Source organism: Seriola aureovittata, chromosome 22 (assembly GCF_021018895.1).
Source record: "Seriola aureovittata isolate HTS-2021-v1 ecotype China chromosome 22, ASM2101889v1, whole genome shotgun sequence".
Taxonomy (NCBI): domain Eukaryota; kingdom Metazoa; phylum Chordata; class Actinopteri; order Carangiformes; family Carangidae; genus Seriola; species Seriola aureovittata.
In genome coordinates, this window is record NC_079385.1 from 3,227,100 (window position 1) to 3,249,094 (window position 21,995).

General features: G+C 41.8%; 1 protein-coding gene across 6 annotated transcripts in view; it reads right to left on the bottom strand.

The window, feature by feature from the left end:
• Positions 1 to 1,550: 1,550 nt before the first annotated feature.
• The window catches only part of kcnc2 (potassium voltage-gated channel, Shaw-related subfamily, member 2), a 95,403-nt gene continuing 74,958 nt past the window's right edge, over positions 1,551 to 21,995 (bottom strand). The window contains exons 2-6 of one of the 6 annotated variants that reach the window (XM_056367169.1): positions 13,158 to 14,091; positions 10,387 to 10,557; positions 10,062 to 10,123; positions 4,311 to 4,406; positions 1,551 to 3,298 (exon numbers count right to left, since the gene is read on the bottom strand). In XM_056367169.1, the coding sequence (XP_056223144.1) occupies positions 10,071 to 10,123; positions 10,387 to 10,557; positions 13,158 to 14,091 (1,158 nt within the window). In that variant the 3' untranslated portion in view covers positions 1,551 to 3,298; positions 4,311 to 4,406; positions 10,062 to 10,070. Of the gene's footprint in view, positions 3,299 to 4,310; positions 5,623 to 10,061; positions 10,124 to 10,386; positions 10,558 to 13,157; positions 14,092 to 21,995 lie in introns of all 6 variants that reach the window. The other 5 variants (XM_056367166.1, XM_056367168.1, XM_056367167.1 and 2 more) reach the window with 5 other exon arrangements.

The window sequence follows — 21,995 nt, forward strand, 5'->3', positions numbered from 1 at the left end:
ATGTTTTCAACAAAATCAACAGCTGTCTATTCTCTCTAAACTCAATCCATGAGAAATACAAAAACAAAGTGAATATAAAAACAGAATGTCTACTGTAAGCAAAATATGATTTTTGTTAAAAGGTCAAAACTTCAAATCTCATTAGGATAAATATCCATCCATCTATCTCTGTCTGTCTTTTTATCTGTCTACCCATTGATCCATCCATCCATCTAATTTACTGCACATAGTATTTATATCTACACACCTGTTAGTGCGGCCGGGGTGAAATATGTGCGTCTTTGTGTGTCAGCGAGTGAGAGCCAAAAAGTTGAAAACAGACTCTGATGCAATATTCATGTCACGAATTTGGTATTTTGGATTTTCAGCAGCTGGCACAGTACACCCCCCCCCAACCCCCCCCCCCCCAGCAGCTAGGTAGAGGGTGGGTGGAGAAAGGGGAGTTGAGGGGGGCTCTGGCGTTTACATCTCTTTGGCACGTCTGTGGCTGTTTCCATGGTGATGGGAGTAAAGATAGTTGGGATGTCTCAGAGATTGGTACAGTGCGCTGAGCGGTGCTGGCTGCTGGACGTGAGCTGAAGGATGAACAGGAAGCGGGAGAGGAGGGCGCCGGCTCACGGGTATCTCAGCCTGAACCTGTGGGAAACATCAACACCGGCCGCCAGATGAGACGGATGCGACGCCTGTTTGTCGGCAGCGGCTGCTTTGTTTACCCTCCACTCTCAATGTGAAACGACACGTCCAGCTGCACCAGGCACCTGCTTCATTACACTAAATGATAAAGTGCAGCTGCAACAATCACCTTACTGCTAATTGAGATGCTGCACATTAATACAGATTCCACTTGCACTGTCAGCAGTCACTGTGTACAGCTATAACATTTGAATGTCTCATCCCTCATCCAAATCTGAGTCCTTAACAATTAGACTGTGCCCTCCAGCGTCTGGTTTGTACCTGTTGCTACAGGTAACAGCACCAGGATCCTGCACTTCTTTAATTCAGATATTCTGCAGGGGCTCCATGTGTCTTGTTTTCTCTGAAGGATGAGCAGGCACCACCAGGGAGTGATCAGAATGAGAGCAGGAGCAGCATGGTAATGGTCAGAAATACTGCAGGGGGGGGGGGGAGTAGAGCAAGGTTGGATTGTGGGTCCGGTTGAGAGGGTTTGGGGCAAGGCTGAGAGCGGTGACTGCTTTGTTGTGACATCACAAAGTCACAGAAGTCCTGGCAGCTGGTTTTAAGGCTCAGTGTCTGAATACAGGCTGTATGCATTTCTCTGTGGACTGAGGCTTTGATACTTTCACAGTATTAATATAGAACCTAGACCTGCTCTATAATCCAACAACACATGGACATCTACCTTTATACTATATGGGACCTCTAAGATATTTTTGTGAAGCTGGAGATGATTTACTTGAATTAGATTTTTGTGGTATTAGCTCGTCAATCAAACGCAGGGAGATGAACCACATTTGGACTGTGTGTTGTCACCTACAGGCAGAGTGAAGAAGGAAACAGGACAAACAAAGAAATGAAGAAGAAACAAGCAGTTAAAAGATAAATAGTTTATGTGAATCACTCACATAGCATTTACCTTTACTCTATACACATTGTTTTGACTGTGATATACAGTATGTCTTTTTTTTCTTTTTTTTTTCCTTTTTTTTTTTTACAATTTGACATAATGTTTTTTCAGCATGCACTTTAGAATGCCAACAAAAGGCTCCACAAATACAGACTTCAAACTAGATTTTTCCTCACAATAAAACATACAAAACATGAACTCGGATCAAAAGCCTGACAGTTTAAGGACACAATGGAGAAGCACAGCATCAGACTACCATGACTTTTACAGGTAAGAGCAATGTACTCAACAATAAGACACAAAAATACATGTTCTGGATTAAAAAAAATAAACACCTTTTTTTTTTTTTTAAGTTACAACGTCATTCTAAAAATACACAAAGAACAGTTTCCCCTTTGTCGAGTCAAAGAGTAAAGCAGCGTGTGTACTACACGAGGAGGATTGTGGGTACAGGGTGACACTTGAACAGCAAGCCGACCGACACGACACATACGTTGTGCCACCTGCCAGTCCTTTCTATCAGCGTTCACTGGGTTTTCTCTCTGCTGCTGAAATCACAGTGTGGATCGGTGCTTTTTGTTTTTGGGTGCTTATTGCAAATCCGATCTGATTGTTTGGGTTCGTGGGATTGCTACTGTGCAGATGTAGCCATTCTAGAAGTCCCGCATTTAACTTGGTAAACTTCTGCTACACTTTTGCTCCAAAGTTTGGAAGAATCAAGTTATGCAGTTTTTTTTTTTTTTTTTTTTTTTTAGCCACCAGGAGTTATGAGGAATAGTCTGGTCAGGATAATTTGGTTTGTGAAAAGACAAACATCTGCAGCACTAACGCAGGGTAGTTGCATGTTCAATGCACGGCAAGGGCGGGGGGGGGGACTTCTACAACAGCGACTGCATCACAGAGGGGTGGGGGGGGGGGTGGGGGGGGCTCTGTCTCATTCAGGTTTGTGCTAAAAACTAAGTAGAAGAGTGACAGCAAGTCTCCACTGACCTGGCCTTTCAAACTGCAGATCTGACCCTGGAGTTTTTAGGATACACACACACATTAACACACAGCAGAGCAATTAACCTACTGAAAATACCAAGGGAAACGAAAGCAAAGATGACCATAATGTCACATTTATTCAACTTAGCACGTTTGTCTCTCTATACTGTATATACTGTATGTAGAATTTCATATATGAATACACTCCATTTTTAGAACACAAAGTGCCTCAACTGATACATCTTAATACACTTATTGCGAGGAGGGATACCACAGCAAGAAAAGTGACTCACACTGAGTGTCACGGCGCAACTTAGCAACCAACCACCTGACTCGCCATCAAAAGACAGATGTGTGGACGGAGCCGCTTCGGCCCAGATGTGCTGTGTCGTTGTTTTATTTACAGGAGCAGTATCTATACAGTAGATAGTCTCTGTTAAGGGCGTGTCCAGTGCACTTTGCTTTCCTTTTTTTTTCTCCAGAGTTTCAAAACAGGAAAACAAAAAAAGAGAAGGAGAGAAGGTAAATGCTTGTCACAGTCCTCAGTTGCTTTCCTGTGCGCAGAGCCATGAGCCAGGCTGCTGTCAGTCAATGGGTTTTACGTGCATCCTCGTCCGTATTGTCCTGCAGCAGTGGCCTTATGGCTCCAAATGGGGTCCTCCCACTGCAATAGGTCCTCATACTGATGACAGTCTTATCCCACCGTCATTCAAATAGGAATTGAATTGTCTAAATAAAATATAAACACATCTCTAAATATCAGAAATGCATCATCTGTCTGTGTTGAGCATCATGTCAGACGACCTTGCCATGCACACACTTGCTAGTTTAAATATATGCACAAAAATGAGAACAAATCAGATAGTACAAATCTATGGAGCTCATATCCAGCGTTATAAAAGCTCTATTGTATATTGCAGTGGTTTCATTGGGGGGTGATTCAATAATTCAGTCTGCAGACAAGGAGAAATGTTTGCAAGAGCTCTTATTTTTAATTGTTTGACTTTTTGCCGTGTTATGTGTAAGATGCATCTAGCTGGGAGCCAGTTGCTAGGCAACCCTCTGCTACTGGTATAGACATACTGTAGGGATGGGTGAGGCACATCGCTGCATGGTTATGTCTGCTTTCCCCCACACCTGTTGGTTGCACAGAGGCAATTTGTGCCCGCCATTAAAAAAAAAACAGTCTCCTCAATAATAAACGACGCAGCCTTTCAGAGAAACAAAAAGGCTGCTTCTTTTTCATGAGAGATTTACAGACGCTGGTCTGAGGGAATTCCGGTCAGTTTGTCGGGTTTGGGGATTTGAGAGCAGCTAATAGCCCTTGGAGACGGCTGAGATGAAGTGAAACTGTGCAGGAAAATATTATGTATCACTTGCATAACAGATAACAAATCTGCTTTCTTAGGGTGTAAATCAAGCAAATCTAAAACTGAATCTGGCAGCACATGATGCAAAATGCATCATCTGTTTGCAGTAATTATACTGATGTCTTAATATTAATGTGGTAGTGATCCACTGGTTACAATGCTACAAGCAGCACCTTTAATGGTGCCATCAAGAGTGCATGCTTGTGGACGTCTCTGTAACCATGTACAGGTATCTTTTAGGATTATTGAATAACCCCAGTTTTAGTACACACACACACAAAAACACAAATCATAATTCATTAACCAAGAGTGTGAGAGGGTTCTACACTGAAATCTGACCCCCCCCCCCCCCCCCCTGTTCAGAAAGTTACCTTTCCGCCATGGCGGTGCCTTCCCCCAAAGCCATTAAGATAGAACGCTGCTCTCTGCTTGTGTGAAACCAGTAAAGACAACCTCTTTGCAGTTATCTGTGAGTAAACAACCAGAGACACAACAGCTTTGGTGGCGCTCGGTCAAAGAAAAAAAAAACATAAAGGAGACGGGGGGGTGGGGGGAGAAGTTAATTGGAAATAGCAGAGAGACAAGCAAAAACCCACATGCAGAGAGAAACGAACACCCAGATGGCGTTCTGTGTTTCTAGTCTCCTCGGTGAATTGTTGGTGAAGCCAATGGCAAAATGAGACACGATACAAGTTGAATGTACCACCCCCCAACCCCAACATAATAATATTAAATTAAAAAATAATCCTTCATATATATATATATATATACATATACATATACATAAAAAAAGAGTATTTTTTAAATAAGTTTCTTAAGTTCTCCTCACTGTCTGCCTCGTCCCTGCTCCCCTCGCCACACTGCTCGCAGACGATGGTTACAGGATGATCCATGCAAAAACATGAGCGGGCCCAGCAGCAGGTGAAGAGTGACAGACTGTAAGTGTGCTTGTGTGAGTCAAAACACAGTCCTGAACGACATAATCGTCCGTCCTGGCAGCCATTCCTCCGGTCTCCGTCCCAAAAATCAAGTAGCAAAACAAAAGACAAAGTCACAGTTGTATGAGGTTCAAATGAAGTGACATCTCTCTTTCTTTTTTTTTTTTTTGTTTTCTTTTTTTTTTGGAAGCACGTCTTTTTCATGGTATCTAAATACAGCAACATCTAATATCCCTGATTATTAATATGTCCTTTATTAAATGTCATGGCTGCTACTTCTGAAGCCACCAGTCAGAGTTCTTTTATTGCAAGTCTCAAGTCTCAAAGTATGACGATATCTAAAGGGAACTCCAAGTGACACAGGAGAACTGACTAGATACTTAAGGATGTTAGCTAAGCACATGTACCTTCAAGGAAGAGGGGGGTGAGGAGTTGCTCAGATTGCCCAAGCCACTAACATTAGTCTTAGCTACAAGTTTAAGTACTTATCCACTAGCCACAATATCTAGAACAGTTCAGATATAATACCAAAGGGAGGTGGTTTGTTTGGGGGCAGGATGTGGGGTAGTTTAGGCCAAAGAGGCCCAGGGCTGGACATCTCACAGGATGGAGGGGATAGGGGAGCGAGAGCGCCGCAGCGGGCAGGGCGATCCATAGGGCGAGGTCACAGGAGACAACCTCAGGGCGTTACCAGCCATGCCAGTCATGCCCGCTATGTTGTTTAAGCTCCGGGATTTCTCATAGCCTTCAGATGAGTGAGGGGGGGCCACAGAGAGGTGGTGGTGGTGGTGGTGGAGGTGGTGGTGGTTGTGGTTGTGCAGGAACAGGACATGAACACACACAGGCAGGCAGGCAGGCAGGCACGCAGGCAGGCAGGCAACGATCCGCGTCCGAGCCAGCCGAGTGAACCGAGACAGGAGACAGGAGTGAGATAGAGCAACAGTAACATACTGTACGGTGAGAGCATGCACAGCACATTTCCTCACACTGACAGTAAGGCCGATAGTTCAGCTGGAGCTGCTCTGGAGGGAGAAAGAACCGGAGTGGCCGAGCAGGTAGAACCAAAGAACCACGGTCTGTCTGGCTTATGATGCATGAACACTAGAAACAGGATCTTCAAACTGTGTCTGATCAGAGAAGATACATCGGGCCGTCCCATTAGCACCTTCACTTTACCTGCTACTTATTCAGTTATTGAATTACAACTGGGAAGGGTAATGTGTATGGTTTTTCCCAACTTGTATTTACAAGCTCACATGATTTAGCCATAGTAGCTATAGTACGGTGGCCCTGTGAGCTCAACACACTGCAACTTAAGAACAAACGTGCAAATAAACAAAACACAACTTCAGAAACATCGAAACATGTTTTCTGTATTTTTTTGTTGTGTCTGTCTGCTTGTGTTTTCTTAAGCTGCAGTGTGTTGAGCTCTCAGGGCCACCGTACTATAGCAGGCTAGGTAAGCTAATTAGCTAATATCGTGACGTTCCAACATAATGACTGTCATGGTTATGAATTAATAAAATAATTTCATGATATTAATTCGTTTTTTTTCCCATTTTGACCAGTGTGTGTGTTGTCATTTGAAGTTGCCGTTCAGCTAACAATGGTTCTCTGGCTCCGCCCCCTCACTGAGCCACTCAGCTTTAACCTACACAGAGAAATGCCTGTGTCAGTAAAATTCCAGTCTGCCCGAGTTCAGTCAGTAAAACTAATAGTCAAATAATCAATATTGTTATTCTTAAACTAATGGGGTTGGAAAATGAAATAAATCATTAGCAGTTATTGATCTGGTGGCATCATCATTAGTGTTTTAAATGCTGTAAATATTATGTCTAAATGTCTAATATATGGCAAATAGTTTGGGAATGTTTTCATAAATTGAGTTTTCACATTAAGACACATGGTTTGAATATATAACAGTCATACAGAGGCAAGTGTACGTATTAAGACTACCAGCATGCACATCATTGATCAAATGTGTTTTGTTTGTGTGTGTAGAAATCCAAGTTGTAGCCTGCACATACGGATGATGATGAGGATGATTAGAAAAGGACCATCATTATTAATGTATTATTAATCTGTACAACAGCTCAAACGTCTCAAAATGCAGCATGTGATGCATGCTGGTAAATTAGCATTCATCACTTGGTGCAAAATAAACAAGCAAGCCAAAGCAGCCAGATCATTAATGGAGCATGCCAATCAGCTGGCGTAAACACTGATGAGGAGCAGCTAATGGAAACGTGGCCTCATTACAATACCACATACGGCACCCATTTGTTTCACCAGGAGGAAGGGGTGTAAATGAAACCAGGGGCTGTTTCAGAACCAGCCGAGCAGGCAGAACAAAGGACGGCTTGGGTCTGTGCCAACAGGTAGCAGGGACTAGAAAGGACCTGATGTTTTATGTATTAGCGTCAGTGCGGCGGCAACTGCAGCCGCTGACTGAAGCAGCAGAGACGAAGGCACAGCTGCTCAGCCGCCTACGTCGAAACAAACAAGGCTAGTGAGGAGCCTCGCTGTGAGGGAGATCACCATCATGTGCTCTCCGGAGGATCTGGACCAGATGTACAGTAGTTTCGCCTGCGAGATCATCTCAGTAAAACCATTAACGCCTTATTTTAATAATAATAGTGAAGCTCCATGCTGTACTATCACAGGATTTTTCTGAAATGGGAGCTGGAATTCCAATAAACTAAATCTTGAATTTACAAGTGGCACTCTAATGGTACGATGGCATTGATTTGCCTGCGTTACAGTGAGTACAGTGGCACTATGAGGCTGTAGAGCAATAATATTGAGAGCAAGACATTTAGATAGCCTCCTGAAGTGGCTGTTAACTTCTGATAGAAGGCAATTAGTCGAGGCTTAACGCTTACGTATCACAGTGCAGATTAACACAACATTAATGCCTCAAGATGCTTGAGATAAAACTGAGGAATTGATCTAACAGACATGCTTTAGGCCTCACGTGGTATTGAAGAATTATTTCAGTCAGTCCACAAGAAAATGCAAGTGAAAGTATTTTTGCTGTCAAATCAGCTGCAGCCCCAATCTCCACTGTGTGAGCTGCTCCGTTTATACATTTTAATTCGTGACCTTTCCTACTTTTGAAATCACACGGAGCGCCGACGAGGCTCTCTGGAAGTTCAGCAGATGTGAACTTCATGATGACCTTTAGCTTGGGTCAAAGTGTATGGAAGGTCACGCCCTGTCTGAATCTGACCTTTCCACTGACGCACTGCGACAGGACTGAAGGTGACAACCGACTGTTTGAAGATCTGACAGCAAATTCTGAAGACAAATCTTGTTTCTTTGGAAACACTGTGAACTGTTCCAATATCCAGTCGTGATTTATGGGTGATAAACTTTGCTGGGAAAGTTTCAACATGGTTCAATCAGAGACACGAATCATCATGCCGTCCTGGTGGTGCCACATGAGCCTTGGTCAACTCAAAGTGGGCAAATTGACTTCTTCATTAATATAAAGGTTCACACTAACAACATTATTAAAGACTTTGTGCACTGGGTTTCTCTGGATCCTGCATCAGAGTGTTTGAGGCTCTGAGTGTGATATTATCACCTTTCCAAAACCAAAAATACAAGAACCAAAGTGTAAGGAAAGAATCAACCTTTGAGTTAATCTGCTAACATCAGCATGTTTGGCTGTCTAGTTAACTAACCTAGTTAACTAACCCTAACCCTAAAGAAGTCATCTAACCCAGCGTTACTTGCAAGGCCAAGGGTTTACCTGTTTATTACCCTCAGTCAGGACTGACACACCTGATGCTTGGAAGCAGATGCTTCTCTTGATCTGTAAAATGTGGGTTTATTTAGGGCGTCCATATTTGTTTTGTTTTTAAGTGCTTTTGTATGAGTAGGTGCCAAGATGGATATATAGATGCATCCATCTTGGCATCCTGTCAACATATAAGTCGTAGTTACAACTTAGATGTTACGGTCGCTGTTTACAAGTGGGAAATTGGTAATTATTGTGACTCCGATATGACATAATGAGAAATTATAGGGGAATAATGGGAAATGGTGTTTGCTAAATTCTGCTAGAAACATAAATACTGAATGAACAATGAAATTAGATTGCTTTTCAAAGAAGTATCCAGAGAACTAACTACTAGCCTGTGTCTAAGTATATGAAGTGAGTCATGTGACATACTGTAGAGAAAGCTACCTAGATGTGTAGCCTAGTTATTAACATAGTTAGAAATGTCAGTGGGATTTTCAGTGAAGAAAACTGAGTTTTCTTCATGCAGACAGGTGACGAACCAAAGGAAAAACCTGAAGAACGAGTGGAAAAAAAGAATGACAAAGCCCCCACCCACAGGAGACGAGGGGTCACTGATGGTTTGATGAGTCTGACAATAATGTGAATCATGATGTGGCCTTCACAGTCACCAGATCTCAACCTAGTTGAACACCTATGGGAGATTTTGGACCCAACATGTTAGACAGCGCATCAAAACACCACATGAGGGAAGAGTTCAGAGACTTGGAGAATCAATGCCAAACTGTTCTGGCGGCACGTGGGGAGACAACACTTCACTAAGACACTTTATGCTGGTTTTTCTTTGAATTCGTCCCCTGTGTGGTCTTTCATCTTTCATCTGAGAATGAAACTTTTAGGGTTAAAAATCTTAAGGTATGGACAGGTCTGTTATAACAGATAAAAAGGAAAGGAGGCCATATTTATTAATATTATATTATATAATATATTTATGTTTTATATTATGTTTTTGAATCCACTGTATTAACTGACGACATGTTCATTCTATGTAGCAACAAATGTGAGCCTGCTGTTACAAATGAAGAAGTCAAAATGCTTGGAGTGGATGGCATTAAAATCTATTATTTCAACCATTTCAATTTTTCTGATTGTGAAATAAAAATCTGACATGTCTGCTTGTGTATCATCACCTTAGAGTCTGATGATACACTGGACAGTTTATTTGGGAGCTGCAGATGGGCAATGAACCTGGCAACAGCCAGAAAAGTGAGGCACGGGATCAGAAATTTATTCAAGTGTTTCCAGGCAACAAGAAAACATGAATAAATTGTGAAGAAAGCAGCAGTTCTGAGTCGGCTGCACGGACACTGATGGTCCTCAGAATTGCCAAAAAAAAGTCTTATGGTGTGCCGCAACAGCACGGCCACAGTTTACGTTACCTTATGTGACTAGGCCTGAACAAACAGCCTTCCCTCTTCCAGGGATGTTGGTGTCCCAGTCACTAAGGATACGGATCAGCTGATGAGGATTTTAACTGTTTTAACGGCTGTGTTTTCAAGATCTTTCCTTTTCCTATAAGTAATTCTATGGTAAAATATCTGAAATATGAACTGCAAAGCATGAATTTCAGAATGATTCTTTATGGCTTTTTAACAAATAAAACTTCTATGAAATGACTGAAATGATAAATACTTACATACTTTAAAATATTCGTTCAAAGCTCAAATGAAATGGTGAAGCAGTTGAATTTCCCCATGCAGTTACCTGTTTTTCGTAACCCTCCATCTGCAGGGCAGGTGTAGTCACTAGCAGCAAGCAGGAAGCACGTGCCCCCGCTCCGACGGTCCTGTTCCCTGGTGCTGGACCTTCGCATGGGGACCCTCTCCTCTGGAGACATGGTCAGGTCACTGCCCCCGCTGCAGTCCGCTGACAGAACTGTGAGAGAGGAAACACATTAGTAGATGTTACATCTGGCTGGGTGTTTTTTTTTTTTACAGGTTCCAATAACAAATTTCACATCCAGTTTTTTTCAGTTTGCACAATTTTTAAAAATCTAACAATCTGACATAAGCTTTATGCTTTGAATCCTGAACCTATAAAACTAGATTCAGTAGTAAATAAATCTTTCACCAGCAAAAACAACCAATGGAATTTACCATGGCATACAGCTTTGATAGTGGCAAGTTTCCTCTGGTAACAACAACTTATTTTTGGTGGAAATTTGATTCGCATGTGCTAACCTTAATGTCATATTTCACAAGTTTGATGGCTGGTGCATACTACTAACACACACTAACACACCACTAACATCGGGTCGGGTGCCACAGTCAGTGTCATGATAAAATCAAACAACCTCACACATTAAAAGCCTGCACCAAATGTCACAAGCACCACCATGCAGTACAGCAGAGGTCAAAGGTCAGACAGTGTGTGGAGCTCCAGTGGATGAGAAAGACACATGACTAACCCCTCATGAGCCATAGTGAGTCTTTATTCGTAGGATAACTGGTTTTGCTATTCTCAGTGGATAACAATTTGTATTATGTCCAAAAACTGAGAGAAGCACATAAAACAGCCACACCATTGTATTTGGACACATTCCATCAGTACAATCAAGGAGGCTGGGGTAATAGTTCCTGTCAGTGTATAAGAGTGGAACTGCTTCTCTAAGCATTCTCTATTGGACATGATGTTACTAGCCACAGACTGAAAATGCAATCCATTGTCATGCATGTCCATTGTTATGAAAATGTGATAGAATATGTCATGAATTACATCATTGTGGCTCCTTCATGTGTTTTGATATGTTTTTAGGTGACAGTGGAGGTCTGTGGCATAAGGAATAACATAAGGTCCTCCATCATTACTGTTGCTACAATTACATATGCAGTTTACAGTGATAACAGAGGCCGGTTTACCATTGAAATTCTTAGTAGACCATCGACTTTGAGAAAAGGGCAACTGTCGCTGGCAGATTTAATCCGTAACTAGCTATGTAATTAAGCTAACATTAGCTTCATGAGTCTCTTTCTGACTTGTTAATGTCGCCAGCTGAAACAATTTAAAATGAGAAGCTTATAAAGGGGTCTTAATAAAGATGCATGTAATGGTTGAATACATTATATTTTGCTCAAAGACTGAAGAAGAAGCTGCCTCCGCACTAGATTATGGTCCATGTAGAAGACATGTTAACACTAAATGAAGAAACAATTGTATTTGTACTGCTGTATAAGGCAAGTTATGATGAGGTGAAATAAAAATGGAAAAAGAGACTGAAATTTCATTTTAACCCCATTTGGCTGTTACTTTTTTGTTTTTTCACATTAAACGTTGAAAAAGATTTGATGAAAAAACACCAACCTCCAAAATGTTTAAATGTCGAGTATCGTCCTTATTACAACCTCATGTACACCACTTTAACATACAGAGAAATCAAAAGCTTGACAGAGCTGCTGAGCCTATTACCTTTGATAATCTGTGATTGGACAATTGGTGTTCAGGGGAGGGGTTTAGCAAATCGTGAATAACACTTAAGAGACATCAACATAATGACATAATAATGAGTATAAAACTGATTACCATAATACAGCAATAATCATAGAGTAATGCTACAATTAATTTCTATTAACAAAAAAAGTGAATTTCTTTGGGTTACTATAAAGGTTTTTAAATGAAAAGGTTGATATGTTTCAGATCAGACCAAATCCACATATACTAGAAGCTGGCATTCCCTGTCACATGTGACTGAAATGAATATATATACAGTATATGTTAAATGAAACCTTTCACATTGCAACATAAATCATGAGGCAATCTACAGGACACTGAGCAGGAGAGTAACCTTGCATACTGTGTGTTTTAAATGACCTCTAAGGAAATCACACAGGCAACTAAACCAGATTGACTCTGCTTGTGCATTCAGTTGAGGCATGAATTATTCTATGCTTATTAAATATATAAGGTTCTGAGACCTGATAAACAAACAGAGTGTGGGGAGCCCAGAGCACGCACCTACCCTCAGGAATGTCTGCACTCGAATTCAAAGAAAGTCAGTACACGGAGGTCGACACTAATTTCCATCAATATCAGCTGTGTCAGAGTAAATTACTGACACAGGCCTAGAGGGAAAAACAGCCACCTACGGTCTTAACAGCAAATGAACAATCCCTACTGGAAGAAAGACTTGGACATAAGGACTGTGAATTCTTATCAGCATGAGCTATTTCACACAAGCATCTCCTACTCTCATTGCCTTTTGTGTAGCCTTCCTCATCAGTGTGGCATCCAGAGATGAAGGCTAGAAGGAAAAAGGGCTCAGTGGTGCTCGTGAGTCTCTAAGGGAAAACCATTTTAATTCTCAGGGGGGAATCTGTCAAATGGCTACTGCTTTCTACCCCAGATGACGTTCCTTATGAATTCTTCTTGCTGTCACTTCATAAATAATGCCCTTCAGCGTAACATGAACTTTGCTACCGAGGTGTGGTTGCTCACAATTTTCTGTTCAATATGGCTTAGGATTGAACATATGTTCTTACCTGAACGGTTGCGTTCTAGTACCCTGCCCCCTTTGACGTGGCACAGGTCACCTTGAGTGCTGTTGCAGGTGGTGTTGAGATCGGCTTTGCAGTAGGTGGGGGACCCTCCCTGCACTGCCTGAGGGATGTGTTTCTTCCTCTTTTTGGGCAGCTTCTGCTTGGCCATGGCCAGAGAGTAGTACATCCCAAAGTTATTGACGATAACCGGCACAGGCATGGCTATCGTCAGCACGCCGGCTAAAGCACATAATGCGCCCACCACCATGCCTGACCAGGTCTCTGGATACATGTCGCCATAGCCCAGTGTAGTCATGGTTACCACAGCCCACCAGAAGCCAATGGGGATGTTCTTGAACTTGGTGTGGAGGCTAGCAGTGGGGTCATTGGGCTTGGCGCCGATTCGTTCGGCGTAGTAAATCATGGTGGCAAAAATTAACACTCCCAACGCCAGGAAGATAATGAGCAGCAGGAATTCATTGGTGCTGGCCCGCAATGTGTGGCCCAACACCCTTAGCCCCACAAAATGACGTGTTAGCTTGAAGATACGCAGGATACGAACAAAGCGCACCACCCTGAGGAAACCCAACACATCCTTGGCAGCCTTTGAAGAAAGGCCACTCAGCCCTACCTCCAAATAGAAAGGTAGGATAGCCACAAAGTCGATGATGTTGAGGACGCTCTTAACAAACTCCAACTTGACCGGGCAGAAGGTCACGCGCACCAGGAACTCAATGGTGAACCAGAAGACGCAAACACCCTCCACGTAGGTGAGTGCAGGGTCAGTTTCAATCTCGTACTGAGGGCCCGACTCCGTCACACTGCTGTTCCGCATCAGCTCAGTCTTGTTGATGATGGTGTTGAAAGCTTCATGAGTCTCCAAGCAGAAGGTGGTGATGGAGACCAGAATGAAGAACAAAGATGCAAAGGCAATAAACTACAAGAGAAGAAAACAGAAAAAAAGAAAAACAATTGTTACTATCAATCCATCACTGAAATGTATGGTTATTTCAACCATGATGTACACTGGCATATGTACACACAACACCAAGCTCAATCAGTATATTTACTCCTGAGAAGGAGATTTAACTCAAACAAGTTTAATTAACTTGCATCAATTTGAATGGACTCCAGAGAGAGAAGCAATCTATTAGCAACAGCAACAAATAAACACACACTTCCTTGTGATCCTGGCGTAAAAGTGGCATGGGAATGCAGATGCAATCAGATTTAATTTACTGCTGCTGGTATGTTGGGCAGTTGGAAATAAAGCAAGCAGGAAAGTAAGTAAGTGATATCAGGGTATTGTACTATTTACCTGTTTTTAAAATCCTTTTAAAGCACGCATAAAAGCACCAGGCCTAACCCTTGTGGATCAGTTGTTCACAACCTTTTTTGCATGCGACCCCTTACAATGAAGAGGGGATGTCACTGTGGTACTAAGTTTGGATGCCAAAATTCTGTAACCTTGACGGTACTTGTTTTTGTCGTAGGCACTAGAGATGTGATTCTCCTGGGACTGAAGAGGGCAGCATAATACCCTACAAGTGTTACGTCAAACACAAAGGGACACAATAACAATAAATCCAGCCAATCCAATAAGTCCGCTATTTGTGGAACAAAAACAGGGCAAGAGTTGCTGCATTTGTATTTTGTATTTGTATTGTGACATCCCTACACTGATGCAATGTCTACTTGTGATTCCTCATCAAAGGTTGCATATGTGTACTAGTTGTGAACAGGTCAATGAATTAATGATGTTTTCAGGTTGTCTGGCCATACGTCCCATTCGTGTTAACATGATATCGCAGGAACACCTTGAGGGAGTTTCTTTGGCATAAATGACTTCGACCCAAGGATGAACTGATTAGATCTTGGTGGTCAAAGGTCAATTTCACTGTGACCTGTGACCCTTTGTCAGACTATGATTCCCAAGGTCAGAACGAACTTCCATTCCCTATGCATTGATTAGAAATTAGGTCCTTATTCATTGAATGGTAACTACTTAAAATTACATCTAGCCACAAGTTTGAGTTGTGAGAGCTGTGCAGAGTTACATAGTGTTGTAGTATTTTATTACACAACCTTTTCTCTGTGATGACTGAAATGTTTTAGTGAGAAATCTGTGACATGTCAGTGAATCCCAATAAATCTCCCTGATAAATCAATGTTCAATCATCTCTAACACTATCTGCAATCACTTATTTGTGTCTCAATTTAGAGCACAACACAGGTATTACAATGTTAAATTGGTTTAAAAACGAAAGCCATCTTTTGTGTCTGGGCAGCAGTGTCCAAAGGCAAAGTCAGGCAGTGACACCTAAATAGTCCTCTTGAGTGCTATTTGCTTGCCCCTTCGTTCATATCTGCTCAGTGGCAGTGAGAAATAACAATTACAAGTTTAGAGCAATGACAATAACACTGATAATACAGTACAAGGTAACTCCTATGCCTTTTATTGTTAGAAAGTTCTATTTTAAAAAATTCTTATTTATTCCGTAATTGTCACAATACAGTTTAAGTAACTTCAGTCTTTAGCAGGCACAGCGACAGCGTGTTGATCCAATGCGTCTGAATGTGTATGGTAACTGTATTAAATGATGAGTCACATACAGATTTTATTTTGTTCTTTTTGCCCAACAGATCTTGTTTTGTTTTGGTGTTTATGAAACCACCTGTCAGCTGCAGAGCTGACATCCAGATATTCTTCTTCCCTGGAAGAAGCTCAGGCTGAATTTGCAAACATCCACGTTTTTTTTGTTTTTTTTTCAGAGAGCTAGACGGAGCAGATTTCCACACATGCAGCCTACTATGCTCTCTCTCTACCTTCCTCCCACAGTCCATCCACTGGTGTTCTCTGCCTACTGAGCTCTGAAGAAGTCGTTTTACACCCTGCCTTGTTTCTGGATTGTGTGACTCACACACTCTCAAAATATTGCCACTATTTGGGTCACCCTGCTCCTGAACTGCGTGCGTATATTCACTCTATTGCTGTTAACATGCGCTCTCTTCATTATACATGTGTCTTCATCATGTTCATCCTGTTCATTCACTGACACCTTTTAATACGTTAGACAATAACAACTTCAGTTTGATGAGGTTATATCCCTCAGCAGTTGCTTCGCACCATCAATATTCTACGTTCAGGAATCAGCTAAGGATGTTGCTTTTTTTAACTGAATTAAATATACAATATATGATAACACTGAATATGTTATCAGCCCTCTTGCATCACTGTAAGGTCACAAACTCCACTTTCGACAAAAAGCTATCGTACTTTGTATGTCACTTTATTAAAGTATATATTTTTTTGGGGGCTTTTGTGCCTTTATTGGACAGGATAGTGGAGAGAGACAGGAAATGGGGAGGCAGAGAGAGGGGAAACGACATGCAGTAAAGGCCGTCCGATGCGGGACTCGAACCGGGGCCGACTGCAGCGAGGACTGTAGCCTCTACACATGGGGCGCCTGCTTAGACCACTACGCCACACAACGCCCCATATGTCACTTTATTAACACTGACCGTATCATTTTCTTTTATATTTCACCCATTTTTCATCTACCTCCCATAATTATGTCTACATGCACTTGGTGGTCGGCAACATACAGCAGTGATGTACTGAAAGTTGGAGCATCACAAGACTAAGAGATCCAGGTTTTGGTCTCCTGAGGCTGCTGCTAATACAGGAAGGCAGTTGTTAGTAGAAATTGGAGTCTTATTTCCTCTGTTATAGACTGACCCAGGTTGCTGGCAGCAGCAAACAAGACAGCATTTCTGCAGCGGCATCTCACTTGTAAACCTGAGCAGTACTGCCATAAATTTTTACTACTTTCGCTAAGAAATATGACCACAAGACGCTGCAGAACCCGGTGCATGTCAAAATAAAGTTGTCAAAATGCCATGAAGTAAAAGTTGTAAGATGAAACTTTTCAACAAAAGTTTGCTCAGTTTTAATGCACCTGCAAATCACCAAAACCACACAGACTGTTCTGTGCTGGTATCAGCTGTTCCAACAATAAACCTCTTATCTGGAAGATAAAAAAAACACAAAAAAGAAAATTAATTGAGGGACAGAGAATTCATTAAGCTATTGCTGCCTCTAATAATAAAATACTACAGGAAAAAAGTAAGTTGGTTTCTACTTTCATGACTAATTTGTTTCATTATTCATTTGTCACTGTGGAGCAATCACTATGGGAGGGTGTTGATGAAATGAGAGCGGGGCTGCTGAACTGAATGCGCTGTGAGGAGGTGAGCTCCAGAGAATCGCTGATCTCATACCAGATCCATGCACAATGATCACACGTAGGCAACACATGAAAGCTGCTGTTATTACAGATGTGTTTGAGCCGGCTGTAACCCCTAATGGATTTGCATTTTCTGTCAAGCTGTGATGTTCAGCCCACAGACATCTAGGGCTTATGGGAAATGGTGTTTGTATTTACAAAGTACGAGCGAGACAAACATCTTATTGTCTTCATGGGCTCTAACTCAATGCTACTCACACAGATCTATACTCCTGCACCCACACAACTCACTCAGTGGTTGAACTGATCAGGGATCAGATAAATGCCACTGATGTATTCAGAATGTCAGAGAGCACTTCCACTGACTGCCCACTGACAATGTGGGAGGAGTAAATATTGTATCTTGGGGAGATGGATGCATTAATACCTTTTCAACATCTGGCTAGAATCAGACTCTCATCCATCTCTAAAGGTCCATATAGTTTAAAGGCAGATGTTCATGTGTTGTTTGATTATAAAGCAGGTCTAGGTTCTATATTAATACTGTGAAAGTATCAAAGCTTCAGTCCACAGAGAAATGCACACGGCCTATATTCAGAAACTGAGACTTAAAACCAGCCGTCAGGACTTCTGGAGCTTGTGATGTCACAACAAAGCAGTCACTGGTCTCAGCCACCTACCCCACCCACCTAGACTTTGCAGGATTGGGTCACTCAGAAAACAGTCAGCCAATCAGAAGAGAGCCTGAGAGAGATGTAAAGCTACACTACAATATATCTTCTTATGGATCAACACTTCAAATAAAACACAGGAGAAGAGGAAAATATGGAGCTTTAATGCTTAAGTCTTGGATGTATTTACATGTAGCTGTTTTAAATTCAGTTAGCTTTTCAGGCTTGTGTGTGGGGTCTTAGACCGTGGCACTGCAGCAACAGAGGAATCGCTAGAGAGAACAACACATAAATCTGGGAAAAATCATCATAGTTAAAAACTTTTCTTTCTTTTTTTTTATTCTGCAGAACTAATGCTGTGTTCATGTTTACGTTTGATTTGTATATAGTGTTCATGTCATGAATGGGAAACTTAATTAAGCAAACTTAATTAATTACTAATTAAGTTAGTAAACTTATTATTATATCTAAATTAAAGGAAACTTAATATGTAAGTGCCTACACAAAGGTCAGACACGGTGTTGATACCTCATTTCAGTCAAAGGCTGTAGTTCAAAGTGATTAAATCCAAAATAATGGACATATTGTTTTACAGTGCACAGCATGTTTAGCCCTCAAATGATCAAGCCTGCAGTCATACCACTATCTTGAGTTTACAAGTCATAAACATAGGAATACTTTCCATCTCTATCAATCCCATATAATGTGAACTTCATACACCACAAACCCTGACTGTTTGTCCAGTTAGTAAAAGAAAAATAATGCACCGCAAAAAGTAGTAGGGTTGATTTTCCCTTTAAAAACGCAAAGTAATACCTCATGCAAAAATTCTGCTCCTACTGCTCAGTCCTGACTTTCTCCGTCTCACCCCTCTCTGTGTCTTTATCTCCATCCTCCTCTTATCATGACACTGGCTGAAGCGAACAGCAGGACGACCTGAGCCGTTTCCTTCGGCTGCTCGGATGCTGCGCCAGCTAATGACAACTGCCGCCTCGTGCTGGGCTGTGATTCTGTGGTGTTCACGTCTGCAGAGTGAGGATATATCATCTCCCCCCGTGCACGCCGGCTTGTAACAGCTGAATCATGTCACATTAAACTAACCGGACACCAAACACACATGTGTGTACTGTACACTAATATGCAGAGGTGCGCACGCTGATACCCATGTTTATACCTCACAAGGTTATTTATGATATGACATTAAAAATGCAAAGTTGCTACCCTAGCATGTGATTGCAACAGGCACATGCTTCTCGACATCCTGATTTCCAGCACACTCACTCTGCATGCTAAATAAGTCCTGTACTTAAATTGCTCTTTGCAGGCAGTGCAGCAGGGCGGATACAGCGCAGACAGTCCATCTCTGAACAATGCAGATCTAATTTACCCCGAGGACGCACCCCATTCTTCAGCCATCTTTTTCATTACATGTAAGGCTTTTAGCTTTAGAGTTACTCGCTCGTTGGCACAGCTGATAATAGAGAGGTGGCTGGTACAGAGGTGACCTTCACGTCTCACTCTCAGCATGTACTGTGAAGAGCCACGTGAACGCAGGTTTTCACCGCTAGACAATCATTACAGCAGCTGATTTCACTGATTACCACAAGCTGATGTTCAATCTGTTATTCAACCATGAAGACGAGTGAAACAGCTGACGGACCGTAGGCGTGGAGGTGGGTCAGTACTTCTTGCCCTCGTGTGGAATCTAAGGGTGGAAATGTTCGGGTTGGTAGATCTGTCTGACATTTTGGTCCAGAGCTAGGTATGAATACGAGTCAGATGGCATTTACATTTGCTGTAGATATCAATGGCCCCGAGGATAATGATAGCCTGATAATCAGTTTGGAATACCACATTGTTTTCACGGCCAGTGATGTGCTCGCTCACACGTAACCACAGCCAGCTCAAAGTTCAGTTCACAAAGACTCAAATTAAGCAGTTCACCTTCATTTTTTTAAAAGAGCAGCTGTTCTTTCAGTAGAACCTCCTTCCACCCATCCATCCCCAGCCCCCAGTCACTGTCACTGTCTTCCACTAGAATCACAGGCAGATATTAGCTTTAAAAGCAAAGAAAAATAGTTTGTTTGACCACTTACAGTAAACACTGTGTCATAAAGCAGGACAACTCTAGCCTACATGAACCAGGCTAAATAACATTTCCATTGCATCTAGTTTTACTGCACCTTTTTTTCCCACTTTCTCCATGATAAAAAAATGTATATAGAACTGAATTACATTTGTAAACTGCTCTGTTTTGAATGTTCCTGCTTTAAAACACATTGTTTAAGTGGTAAAACAATAACTGGCTTCAGCCCCAGAGGCTATGATGTTTGAATTGCCAGAACTATCCCTGCCACAACACTTTTTCTTCCTGTGATTTTTCTTTTTGGGCAGCTGTCAAACTGCTTTTTGGTGCATTACCACCAGCTACTGCTACTGCTACTGCAAACGGATACGTTCAGTTCAACGTTCACCAAAAACATGAGCATGTTCAAGGAACGTGTGAGAAACTGAACTGTGATGTGTGGACCAGTGCAGGTGTCTTGGTGAGTGACCGGTTAGCTAATGATACGTAATGCTGTGTTGTTTCAACAACAATAATGTGAAGCTTCCTGCGACATATCAGGCAGTAGCAAAACCAGTATTCCAACCGGTATTATCAAACAGACAATAACCTGCAGCTATAAGCTTGATAGATCACACATCGCAGCCTTTTCCTTAAGAAAACGGTGGACTTTCTTTTCACACCATGATTTCCATTAAACCTTAAGTATAAAATCACCTTGCTCTTAAGGCAGTGCTATTTCCATAAGTCAACTTCGTCAACATTTTCTCTTTGTATGGATTCTGGCACTGACACAGGAAGATGACGTCGACATCCTCATTCCCACCTACAAACCTCTGATTAGCTCAACTTTTGTTCAACTGGGGAAACATTCATCAGCGAGCACAACACCAGACCTGAATCACTGACAGCATCACAGACATGGGTGAACATACTAGGGTTGTCAAAAATAAAAATCAATACTCAGATATTAATTGATACAAAAAATTAGTATCGGACTAGATACTCATTTGCATCAGTATCGATGCCAACAGTGATGTCTTCACCTGCTCCAGTTGAAACACAGCTTCATACAGCAGCACTGCAGACAGGCAGGCCTGTTTTAGCTGAAACTGAAAAAGTGCCGTTTGGAATTATTTTTGCGTTATTATTTTACCTGTCCGGCAGCGCACGTTAACGTGAGCTGTTTAACTATTAGCAATTATGCCGATAGCCACATTAGCCGTCTGTTAAATTATCATTAAGGTAGCGGCTATGGCTAATAATAAAATGACAAATGTTAATGTGGGAGCTAGGCAGCAATATCAGTCCTGCCTGTCTGTAACGTTAATAGACAGTGTTAATTTAATAGGATAACATAATTATTTGTGTCTTAAAAGTGTTATATTTATTATTAAGTCCCGGATTGAAGCTGAGAAAAGTCGACCAGCAACTAGACAGAAACAGCTGGGCTGGGCTTCCTAAATTATTGGTGACCTCTTGATGTTTCTTTGAATTCCCACAACACAATATACCTGATGAAGTAATTAGAAGTTCGGCATGAATTTAGTTGAGCACATTTGTGCTTCCAACCCCTTTGATTTCAATGACATCATTACCTTTTCTTTAGCGCATCCCAAAGCAAAATGTACACTTTTCGGCCACTTCTGGTCCGGATCTAACAACAACTACATTGTCTGTATGTTGTTTAATCTATTATTCGCTACAAACAACAACTGACTAAATGGTTGAGAGTAAACAGGAAAGATAAACTATCATTTTGTGCTGCCTGTGTCTGTCTTCGTGTTATTTCATCGAGCCTGAGGTGAATGTTTTCATATCAGTGCAGCATCACATTCCTATCAGTCACTCCACGCCC